Raw genomic sequence first — 12,913 nt, forward strand, 5'->3', positions numbered from 1 at the left:
TATAGTTGAGCTTAAATATCTCAGACAGAGAGCTCGGAATTTTGGTTCCCAAATAGGAGATTGCTTTGGGTGCCCATTTAAATGCAAAATTGGCCTGTAGAGTCGACTTTACATTCGAGCTCAGGCCTACATCTAGCGCCTCTCACTTATCATAATTGATTTTTAAATTAGCTAGTTGGCCATATAGCTGAAACTCCTTTAGGAGATTAGGGACAGAGACATGAGGATTGGATATATAAAAGAGCATGTCGTCTGCGTAAGCAGCTATTTTGTGCTCTGACGATGGGAACATTATCCCTGTAATATCGGGGTTAGCCCTTATCTTGCGGAGTAGGGGTTCCAATGACAGAGCGAAGATGAAGGGGGAAAGTGGGCACCCCTGTCTTGTCCCGTTTGCGATATCAAAAGGGTCCGAGAGTTCTCCATTGACCTTAACCCTGCCCGAGGGGGAAGTATACAATGCCATTATTCGAGAAAGCATGTTGTGAGACAACCCAATATGACCCAGAGTGTTTCTAATGAATTCCCAGTGGACACGATCGAAGGCCTTCTCTGCGTCCGTGGACAATAACATCATTGGAAAGGCCTTCGACCGTGCCCGATGGATCACCGCCAGAGTCCTAATTGTGTTGTCTCGGGCCTCCCTTGTAGGTATAAAGCCCACCTGATCAAAGTTGACCAGCTGGGGCATTAGGGGGGACAATCGGTTGGCTAGGATTTTTGTGAACAATTTCAGGTCCAGGTTGAGTAGTGAAATGGGGCGATAACTGGGGCATAAATTGGGGTCCTTACCTTGTTTATGCAGCATAGTGATATGCGACATAAGCATGTCTTTTGTGAATGAAACGGGAGATTCTGGGTCTGATATAGCGTTGAAGGCTCTTAATAGAGAAGGGTGAAGGATTTCCAGGAACTGTTTATAATATTCTAGGCAAAAGCCGTCAGGACCCGGGGCCTTCCCTGAAGGGGACTGAGTAATAGCAATTCTGAGCTCGTCTAAAGAGATTGGTTCTTCCAATTCTCGTATCTCAGATTCGGACAAGGTGGGCATACCCGAATCCCTTATGTATTTTTTAATTTTGCTAGAGAAGGTGGAGCAGGCTCCCCTGGACGTATCTCCCGGCAGATTATAAAGAGAGTTATAATATTCACTAAATATTTTTGCAATTGATAGTGACTAGTGTTGGGCGAACACCTGGATGTTCGGGTTCGGGCCGAACAGGCCGAACATGGGCCAGATGTTCGGCATGTTCGGCCCGAACGCCGAACTCAATGGGAGTCAATGGGACCCCCGAACATGCCCATTTTGGGGGCCCCATGGGGTCGCAGGCATAAGGGGGGAGCATGCCCCGGTCGCGGGGGGGGTCGGAAATTCCCCCCACCCCCTCCGCTAGCGCTCCCCCCTCTGCCCGCTTCCCCATACAAAAAGTTTGAAACAAGTTCAATAGTACCTGGGCTGGTGGCACTGGCTGGCAGTGGAGTGAGGAGGAGGAGGAGTCCGAGTAGCAGAGTGACGTTGAGGCCGGGCAGCGAGCGGTTCAGCGCTAGTACCCTTGTGGTACTTCCGCCCTTTCTCTGACCTCACGTCCTCTGCGTGATGACGCATACGAGGGTACGCGTGATGCGTACCCTCGTATGCAGAGGACGTGAGGTCAGAGAAAGGGCGGAAGTACCACAAGGGTACTAGCGCTGAACCGCCCGCTGCCCGGCCTCAACGTCACTCTGCTACTCGGACTCCTCCTCCTCCTCACTCCACTGCCAGCCAGTGCCACCAGCCCAGGTACTATTGAACTTGTTTCAAACTATTTGTATGGGGAAGCGGGCAGAGGGGGGAGCGCTAGCGGAGGGGGTGGGGGGAATTTCCGACCCCCCCGCGATCGGGGCATGCTCCCCCCTTATGCCTGCGACCCCATGGGGGGCAGTATTCGGCCGAACAGGGCCCTGTTCGGCCGAACAGGGGCCCTGTTCGGCCATGCATTCAGTAGTTCGGCGAACCCCGAACAGTTTGGCCGAACACCACCAGGTGTTCGGCCGAACTCGAACATCACCCGAACAGGGTGATGTTCTGCAGAACCCGAACAGTGGCGAACACTGTTCGCCCAACACTAATAGTGACCTATGGTGGATTTTAGAGTTGTTATCCTGGATGGTGGGTATATAATTTGAGGTCTGTTGGATTTTAAGAGCGCGGGCCAACAATCGGCTGCATTTATTCCCAAACTCGTAATAATGGCGTTTGCAGCGTGTGGCTGCAAAGCGTGCTTTATAAAATAAGAGAGATTTCAGTTTTTCTCGCTCCACTGTAAGGGATTCCAAGTCAGATCTGGACAGGGAGCCCCTATGCTTGAGTTCCAATCTATGAATCTCAAGGAGAGATCTATCGACTGCTTTGTTCCTTTCTCTTTTAATTCTACTGCCCTCCTGCATGAACACACCTCTAATAACGCATTTATGTGCTGCCCAGATAGACATAGGGGACATCTCCTCGGTAGTGTTGGTGTCAAAATATGATCTCAGGGCCCTTTCGATCTTAGAGACTACGGCATGGTCCTTCAAGAGGGATGTATTTAGGCGCCAGGCGGATGGACCCTGTCTACCCTCCAAAATCTGAAAAGTGGCCTCTACCGGGGAGTGATCTGATATAGGGCACGTCCCTATACGAGCATCTGAGGCTACAGATAAAAGATTATGGGAGACCAATATAAAGTCAATGCGAGAGTACACTCCATGTGTGTTAGAAAAGAAAGTATAGTCTCGCTCTGCAGGGTTGCAGATCCTCCAGAGGTCTACCAACTGCCTTGCCCGAAGGGCTAATCTACACTTATTAGCTATTCTGTATGGTAGTGCAGCTCTGCCGGAAGAGGTGTCCAGGGCAGGGTCTAAGGCTACATTGAGGTCCCCTCCCATGATCAAGTCCCCCTCAGCAAATGAGTCCAGTTCCTGTAAAAATCGTTCTAAGAATGTCTGTTGGCCAGAGTTAGGGGCATAAAAAGAACCAAACGTAATCATGCGGTTATTTAGAAGGCCTTTTACAAGAATATATCTACCCTCAGTATCTAAGCACTGCTGTACCCGGGTTAGGCAGATTCTGCTCGAGAATAAGATAGATACGCCCTTGGTTTTAGAATCCTTGGATGTGCAATGGAATGCTTGAGGAAAGCGTCTATCACCTAGCCGGGGATGATCAAGCCCACGGAAATGTGTCTCTTGTAGGAGAGCCACTTGAACCTTGTTGCGGTGCAACTCTGAGAGAAGAGCGGAACGCTTCTCTGGGATATTCAGACCCCTGACATTGAGCGTCTGTACTTTAAGTGTTGCCATAGCGGCGCTCGGGGAAATTATGCCAATGTGACTCCATGGATCTCGACCCATGAGCCGGCCTTAGTAACAGAGATAGAAAAGAAATATACAGAGAAAAAGAAGAAACAAGGAACATAAACAGAGACAACATTTGGAGCAACTGCTCCATGGTATGGCACTCAGGGAAGAGGACCTCCATGAGAACCATCGCCCACATTGGGCCAATTCCTCTCTCAATAATAGGAGAGAAGGAACTAGAGTAGCCCAAGGAGGGGAAGGGAAGGAAACGAACCTCCTCGGAGAGCAGGTCCCGCCCCTCCCGGCCACATTAACAATATGTGCGGCTTAAACCATATAACGGTAACTAGGAGTGAACATCCCTTAACAAACACCCCCATAGAAAGATCTATGTATGATACGGATCCTTATCCCGGGCCTCTCCTCGATAACAGTTCCCAACCCCCCACAACAAGGGTAACCCTCCGTGTTTTTGCGTCAAAGGACATTCTGCCATCCGCCATCGTGTTCCTAGCCGACCGCCCCTTAAAGCGTGCGGCCAGGAACAGCCATGAAGCCTCCTTCAGATAAACTTGCCAGGCTCCCCCTCAGGCCCTCCGCGCCCCCCCCCTCCCAGCAGGTCCGGGGCTTATAAACTAAGATCCTTATCCAGCAGACCCCTATGCCCATTCCCAATGTGGGAAAGACTATACATGCATTTATACAATAAATATAAATAGCAGACTACCTTGTAGCTAATTACTTAAGCAGACACATATAGCCTGGTCATATGATGGTGATGCCATTTACTCTCTTCATACCTAGATGGGTGAGACTGCATAGCTTAATACCTATCTATATGTATATATACAGCAATCAGATATAAGGCGAGTGTCAGAACATATAACATGCTATAAATGAGTGCCGTATGAGTAATGACCATCACAGCTCTATTTGTGGGATACTTAGCGTTGAAGGAAGAGGGTATGCCGAGGTGGTGACAGACACATGTCTGGTCGAACGCATGTCCTTTATGGAGTATGTATAGACGAGCTTGGGGTATTACTTTCATGAGGTATAGTTCCAAGTCTGTGAGATGGTAAAGTCCGGGAACCGGTCCGGGGAATAAGCGGGAGGTGCCTTTGAAATTTGTCCGTCAGGGGGGCCATGTACGATAGAGGCTGGAGGTGGCAAGGGAGAAGTCCATCATTGCTGGGCGGGAAAGCGTTATACGGAATGGGTTAGAGCACGTTAGAATGCCATGTGCTCATAGTTCGGGGAAGCCTGAGAAGACAAAGGGAACAGTACTTACTCAATTGCGTTTTGAGCGGGTTGTTGGTTCCGTGGTCTTCTTGTTCTCTGAGGAAGGGCAAAGTCACGATCATCAGGTCTCCATTCGGGCACTGCGACAGACTGAATTCCTAGTGTTTTGAAGAATTCTGCTAGGTCCCTGGGGTGTCTGAGAACTGCCGCTTTATCCCCCAGGCGAGCATGAAGTTGAAAGGGGAACCCCCAGTTATAGGAGGCTCCAGCATGTTGTAAAGCAGTCAAGACTGGCTTCAAGGCGCGTCTCTGTGCTAATGTAAAGGGAGCAAGGTCTTGATACAAAGAAATGGTGGCGCCATCAAAATCCACTGACCCTGTAGAGCGAGCTGCAGTAATTATGCGCTCCTTCACTGCGTAGTCATGGATCCTGCAGATCACATCTCTTGGTGGCTCCGAGTTCTTTGGCAGTGGACGCAGCGCTCGATGGGCTCTGTCCATCTTGATGAGGGTGCCCACTGGTCTGTTGAGGAGGTTGTTAAAGATGGCCTGCAGAGAGGGCTGAAGATCCTCCAGTCTAGTAGCCTCCGGAAGACCCCGGATCCGTATATTGTTACGGCGATTTCGGTTCTGGAGGTCTTCTGTCTGCGCCCTCATGTCGCTCTGGATGAGCGCCTGACGATCACTAGCCTCGCGGAGCCTTGCCAGCTCCGATTTCAGAGTAGCCACTTCGGTCTCTAGGCTCGAGACTCTCTGGACGGCTGAAGCTATGTCCGAGCGCAGGGCTGCTATCTCCGTTTTCGTAGAGCATACTATGCGCTCCGTCTGCTGCTGCATATCTTCTTTAGTGGGCATCCCCTTCAGGTACGTCCATAGATCCTCCAATGCCCGATTACTCACTGAGGAGCCTGGAGAGCTAGTAGGAGAAGGGCCTGACGCAGAAGTGTCGGCCATCTTGGTAGTTGTGCTTCTAGTAGTTCTCGGGGTGAAGAAGTCTTCTAAGAGAGTCTTGTACGCCTTAGGAGTTTTGGAATGATCTTTTTTAGTTGATTTGCGTATTGAAAGGGAGAAAGAGAGGCTTAAAAATTGAGTTTTGCTAGTATGTGGCCGGGAGCACAGGAGAAACACAACCTCACGCGGCCATGTTGCGCTCCGCCCCCCCCCCATGCTTTTGTTTTTAATAGTAATTATGCAAATTTAAGTAATTACTAACTCATTGTCACTCATTGATTGCAATTACTGATTGCAATTACTGAGAATGCAAAGACCCCTGCACATGCTGTCGCTTTAAATGTATCAGGAGGACGCTCTACCTGCAGCCACTTCTAAGATAGATGCTCTTTGCCAAGGTGCACTTAGCAGTCATGCATGCTGAGACACTTGATTTTGGGCCTTGCAATATTTGATAATGCAAAGGTCCCTGCATGTGTTGTCACTTCAAATGTATCAGGAGGCTCTGGACCGAAACACAATTTTGAGAGCGGACGAATTTCCACGTAAAACACGAAATTCCGATTAGTTTCCGTTACAAAAATGATCGTAATTGCAAAAAACGATCGTAATTACGAAATTCTGCATAAACCCAAAATTTCACATCATTTTGCAAAATTACGAATTTACAATTATGGACATAATCGTAATTTCGCGAATTACGCAACATTTTGCGTAATCGTAATTAGGTAATTACGCTCATCACTACTAATTCCCCCTCATCTGTGTCTAATCACAAGTTGTAATTTGATCTCTAACTTGTGTCTGCCACGGCCCCGGATAAGCTTATTTGAATGCACAGAATGTTAACAATATGTCTGCTTTTATGAAAGCAGGAAGTAGAAACACTGCAGATTTATTTTAGGATTTGTATCAGCTGTAACAAAGAAATGTTTTTTCTTTAACAGAAACCTTAGATGGTTTCCTAGCTCTTATTTATAATTATCAGAGGCTTCCTCTAGCCCCATGAGCACCGGGGCTTCCCTCGCTGTCCTCCTCATGTCCCCCGTTCTGCCGCTTTAACTCCTGGTAATCCAGGAAGTCGCAGCATTCTCCGCATGCACACTCCCATCCCTTGGAGTGTGTTGCACCTGCGCAGCAGTACGGCGCAGAACACTCCATAGTACAGGAAAGAGGCGAAGGGTGCTTGCACGGGCGAGCCAAGCATGTACAGAAGGCTATGACTGGCGGCTACTGACTAGATAACTGGGAGTTGTAGTGCCAGAATGGGGGACCCGAGGAGGATGGAGAGGGAAGCTCATGGGGCTGGAGGGAGCCCCAGGTAAGTATAAATAGTGGCCAGTGTACCATCTCTGGTACACTTTAAAGGTTATTATGCTGTTATGTATCTTTTAGAGCAGAGAAGAAGTTCTGAGTTCAGGTCCACTTTAAAATATTGATTTAGCTATACAATCAGAATTCTTGAGAGATGGACAAACAGTATTGAGGTTTACAATGGACAAAAAGTTCCAGTTCGAATACAACCAGTAATCACCTGAATCTTTAAAGAGTCCACCGCATATTTCCACCCCTTCCCCCCCCCCCCCACACGTGCTTCCCCTGTCATTACACAGGCAGTTTACAAATGTGCAGGTGTCTGCTCAAACGGTCAGAAACAGACTCCATGAGGGTGGTATGATGGCCTAATGTCTACAGGTGTGGTTTGTGCTTACAGCCTGACACTGTGCATGATGTTTGGCATTTGCCATAGAACACCAAGATTAGCAAATCTGCCACTTGTGTCCTGTGCTCTTCACAAATGAAAGCAGGTTCACCAGAGTCTGGAGACGACGTGGAGAACATTCTGCTGTCTGCAACATCCTCCAGCATGACCGGTTTAGCAGTGGGTCAGTGATGGTATGGGGTGGCATTTCTTTGGGGGGCCACACAGCCTTCCATGTACTCGCCAGAGGTAGCCTGACTGCAAGTAGGTACCTGTAACGATTGTGGAATTATCTCCGTGGTCAGCGCACAACCTGCGTGCCAAAACCACAGAGCTCCTCCACAAACGTTTGGATAAGAGAACCCAGCTAAGGTGCGGATGCACCCGTAGAGAGCAATTCCAACTGGCAGATGGAGCTGTGGAGTGCAGAGGAACAGATCCTCTGCACAGCCACAGATGCCAGATAAGGATTGTACGTAATGGGGAAATACGGAGCAGGATAGTTTCTCTCGAGGGAGAGGGCACAGAGACAGAATGTATGTATGTTTACCAATCTAGTCGCCGCCCGACGACGGTCGACATACAACAGCGAAAACCAAAGTGTGAACGCAATCGCAAGAGTGGCGATTGCCAACAGTGACACAAGACAGAGTAAAGGTTAAACACAGGAGCAGAGTGAAAGGCACATCAAATTATACAATGAGAATGTCAATGAAAATAACAAAAGCAATCCCTATAGGCGCAACAGCGACAAGCGCGTTTACGGCGCCGTCTCCACGCGATAAGCGCAACAGAGAAAAGCACGCCACCCTGACTAACGAATGACCACAAGTGAACAAATAACAGAAACGCTTACTAAATAGCTGTCTTACCTCAGGCAACTGCAACCACAAGCGTTTGCTCCAGACAGACAGATGAACGAACAACAGGAATAGGTCAGATAAGATCCACCGCTCTTCCGCCAGAGCGAGTGTGAACCAAGTACAGAAACAGGGCTAGCAGGATCCACTGCTCTTTTCCACCAGAGCAAGTGTGATCCAAGTACAGAAACAGAGCTAGCAGGATCAACTGCTCTTTTCCACCAGAGCAAGTGTGATCCAAGTACAGAAACAGAGCTAGCAGGATCCACTGCTCTTTTCCACCAGAGCAAGTGTGATCCAAGTACAGAAACAGAGCAAGCAGGACCCACTGCTCTTTTCCACCAGAGCAAGTGTGATCCAAGTACAGAGAAAGAGCTAGCAGGATCCACTGCTCTTTTCCACCAGAGCAAGTGTGATCAGAGTACAGGAATAGGCCTAGCAGGATCCACTGCTCTTTCCGCCAGAGCGAGTGCGATCCATACATCAAGACAAACAGATGGAACAGCCAGTAGCAACCGCAGCTCTGGCCTACACTCCCAGACAGACAGAACGATTCCTTGTCGACCGCCGCTGGCGACAAGGCAATCGAGACAGAGAGGGAGAACAAGGCAATACAATTAATGCAACCTGACTGCACTAGAAGGAATGCCTAGTACAGTCCCCAGGAATTACTCTAAGATAATCTTAGCAAACGACATCAAGGCTGACACTCCGGGAGTGTTTGCAGGAACAAACCTTCATGACCAGCAAAGGACTCTGGGAGAACATGGTATTTATATTGCAAGCCTTCAGAGGAGGCAACTAGGCAATTTGCATAACAAATATATGCAAATTCCTCAGCAGCAGAGCAGGTCTGAAACTTGCAAAGCAAAGACAGGTCTCTTATCCAGAGACCTGCAGCCCACAGACTTAAGGAATGGTCAAACAGGTGTCTGCCTATGCAGACAGCTGTGCGGATCATTACAGTACCAAGATGAAATCCTCAGAAACTTCGTGAGACCATATGCTGGTGTGGTTGGTCCTGGATTCCTCCTGCAAGACAATGCTAGACCTCATGTGGCTGGAGTGTGTCAGCAGTTCCTGCACCTCGAATGCATTTATGCTATGGACTTGCCCGTCCGTTCCCCAGACTTGAATTCATTTGAGCACATCTGGGACATCATGTCTTGCTCCATCCACCAATAGACTGTCCAGGAGTTGGTGGATGCTTTAGTCCACCTCTGGGAGGAGGAGATCCCTCAGGAAACCATCCGCCACCTCATCAGGAGCATGCCCAGGCATTGTAGGGAGGTCATACAGACATGTGGAAGCCATGCACACTTCTGAGCCTCATTTTGACTTGTTTTAAGGACATTACATCATAGCTGGATCAGCCTGTAATGTTTTTTCCACTTTCATTTTGAGTGTGACTCCAAATCTAGATCTCCATGTGTTGATAAATTTGATTTCCATTGATAATTTTAGTGTGATTTTGCTGTCAGCACATTCAACTATGTAAGCAAAGTATTTAATAAGAATATTTCTTTCATTCATTCATTCTAAGGATGTCTTATTTTTGTGTTCCCTTTATTTTTTCAAGCAGTCTACATCTTGGGCATGCCTATGACTTGGGCGTCGAGAGATTTGGGCGCAGGATAAAGCCGATATACGGCTTACTATGCTTCTGCACAAGTCCCAGCGGCGTTAATTACTATCCCCTTTCCAGGTCAACGTGGATGGTAGGGAATTATGTAATTCGGCTTCCAGCTATCGCTGGCGGCCGAATTACAGTGTTTTTAAAGTTACTTAAGCTCTGTCTTGTGAAGGCACCAAAGTTACTCACTGTACGCTGCTGTAGCTTTAACTCCTATTACGGCCTGCGCCAAAATCTCCTGCGCTGTTTTAACAGCATTCGCATCTTGGAGTATAAATCATGTTTTTAAAATAAATTTGTACCTATATGTATCATAATTATGTATGTGTTAATACCTTTTTCCACATACATGAAATAAAGGCATCTGTAAAAAAGGAAACGGGATTGCCGCCATTATAATATCACTAAAGTTAGCGATATTCTACTACTAGATTTTGATATCGGTAATATTTACTGATCTATTACTAGGGCTAAACCTAACCCTACTCTCGTATAGAACCCTTTCCTGATGGTGCCTAACCCTAAGACACCCGGTGGCGCCTAACCCTAAATCCACCTCCTAAAACTACCCCCACTTCCACAAATCCATGATATGCGGCTATGAAGGTAAATTTGTAATGCAGCGATTTTCGTTATCCGCAAGCCTGTCCTATGAAATTGCCCCCTCTTGTTGCTAATCAAGTGCCTCTGAATTTACCTTCATAGCCGCACATCACGGCTCTTCTAAAAGCCAGAATTTGCAGCAAAGTAAGTAAAATTTTGCGCCCTGTAGGGCCCACCAGTGTCCGCCACCATGTGCCCAAATTTCCTTCTCATGCCGCAATATGCGGCTTCAATTATAGGCGCCTATGGCAGCACCATTTTTTCCGTAAGGGCTCCTATGCCCTTTTTTCCTGCTTTACCTTTTTCTCGGGATTTGAAAGACTACAATTGGACACAAAATGCATTAAAATGCAGCGCAGTGCAATTTCATATTGAACTCGGAAATCTAAAATAGACTTTTTATGGAAAAACACATGACATTGTGAATTGCAAAATACATGTGATTTCCAAAATGCATTAAAAAACTATAAACAGCTTCAGGCAGAAGATCTGAAATGAAACAGCTTATAGCAACTAAAATAACACACATGATACTTGTATATTCTTTGTCCCGATTAGTTTAAGTAATCATGCATGAAAAGCTTAACATTGCTTTGATCTCTTAGCTATCAGCAGTGCATTATACATGTCTATTCTTGAAGGGAACCCGAGGTGAGAGGCCTTAGGTTTCACAGTGCCCTGAGTGAAATCTGATTTTTGTGCCCCCTTCATCTTCTTCGCGCATGCGCGCACACACACACACGCACACGTACACGCACACATACACACACAGGCCCATATGTAATTCACCTTTTTTCCTGAGATATCTCCTAGGACAGTGGTTCCCAACCTTTTTGACGTTGTGACACATCACACCAAATGCTCAGATCTCCGTGACAAGTCACATATGTATAATAGAAAGAATATTATTAATAACCACAAATGGATGGAAAGAGTACATTATCCTGAATATACTTAAGAATAAGGGATAGAACCTTTCAGGAATATTAATACAAACAATCAGTGGGACAGTTAGGCCCCCCCCCCATTTAGAATGATTGCACAGCACCGACAATTTGCACCATGCATTATAGCTGCAGTGCGCCCCCCCCCCCCCAAAAACAAAAACCCTCAGACTCAGTATAGGTAGGTAGCCAGGCATAGGTGCTACCAGTATAGAATCTCATATGTAGGTGCCCTCAATATAGCTTGCCAAGCATAGGTGCTCTCAGTATAGGAAGTCAGTTGAAGGTCTCCATCGCCCCCATAGGTAGCCAGGCATAGGTGCCTCTAGTATAGGTAGCCAGGTGTTGGTGCCCTCAGTAAAGGTATCCAGCTATAGGTGCCCTCAGTATAGGTAACCAGCTATAGGCGCCCCCTTGGAAGCCGGCGCCCTGAGCGACCGCTCCGGTCGCTCAGGTCAAAGGCCGGCTATGTATATGGCTGTCATATTTATTTCCTTTTAAATAATACCAGTTGCCCAGCAGTCCTCGTGATCCGCTGTCTCTAATACTTTTAGCCACAGACCCTGAACAAGCATGCAGCAGATCAGGTACTCAGCTGACTCAGGTTTTACTGGATTAGCCATATGCTTGTTCCAGGGTTTTGACTCAGACACTATTTATGCCAGAAGATCAACAGGGCTGCCAGGCAACTGGCATTGTTTACAAGGAAATAAATATGGCAGCCTCCATATCCCTTTCACCTTGGGTTCCCTTTAATGCATACCACAACTTTCCTTTAAAAACACTGAAACATATAAGCAATTTCAGTATGGAATGTCCTGCAACATAATAAATACTGGTATATCATAAAGGTTTGTAATATAAGCCTAGACTTTTTACAACAAAAGATTAAAGAGCATTTGTAATGTTGGTTACTTGTAGAAAAACATGAGATTAAAAAATGTAACCTGAATTTATGTGGCAGTCTGCAATATTCTAGTGCTCTTCATTTTAAATAAAGTTGCAAAGGGAAAAAAAATGTTTTCCTAGTTGCAGAGTTGCCAAGGAAGCCTCAGTAAACAAAGCTGTAACCATGGTTGGTTACTGAACACAATAGTATCTGGTGTGCACTCTGACAGAGAGCAATCAGCATGGCTCTACCTCTTCTGCCTGGAAACAACTTTAATAGAAATGTATGTATTTTTTAAATGTAACTCTGCATATTGTTTGAGATAATTCTGCCTTTCAGAATGTTTACTAGTGAGATAACAATGTATTTGCAAGCAAACTTTGCTGTAATAATGAAGTTAGGAGAATTATATTTTTAATTTCTTTTCTTTTTTGTCTTTATGTTTACCATACAGTTACATTTAACACTGAGAATGTGCAATCTTGGAGTTTATATTTATTTCAAAGTTTCTTGTATTTATCTGAGTATATATAATGCAGTGAGATAGTGTAATCAGTGAAATAGTGAATTCTGTCCTTAGCACCTAGTATTTTTGCAATTTACTATTGAAGAAATACACTTTTATCACCCTTTTTTGTGGATTAGATGCGAAACTTAATATCAACACTAAATCTAATGAAAATCTATTCAAATGATTTTAACTTACCTGGGGCTTCTTTAACTTACCTGGGGCTTCAGGAGGGCGTCGTCCTTATGTGCCCACGACGCCCT

General features: G+C 46.4%; 1 protein-coding gene across 1 annotated transcript in view; it reads left to right on the forward strand.

The window, feature by feature from the left end:
* The first annotated feature begins 12,294 nt into the window (after positions 1-12,294).
* EFHC2 (EF-hand domain containing 2) overlaps positions 12,295-12,913 on the forward strand; it is a 234,940-nt gene continuing 234,321 nt past the window's right edge. The window contains exon 1 of the mRNA XM_068269830.1: positions 12,295-12,425. Within this exon, the coding sequence (XP_068125931.1) occupies positions 12,384-12,425 (42 nt within the window). The 5' untranslated portion in view covers positions 12,295-12,383. The remainder of the gene's footprint in view (positions 12,426-12,913) is intronic.

The sequence above is a fragment of the Hyperolius riggenbachi genome, chromosome 2 (assembly GCF_040937935.1).
Source record: "Hyperolius riggenbachi isolate aHypRig1 chromosome 2, aHypRig1.pri, whole genome shotgun sequence".
Taxonomy (NCBI): Eukaryota; Metazoa; Chordata; class Amphibia; order Anura; family Hyperoliidae; genus Hyperolius; species Hyperolius riggenbachi.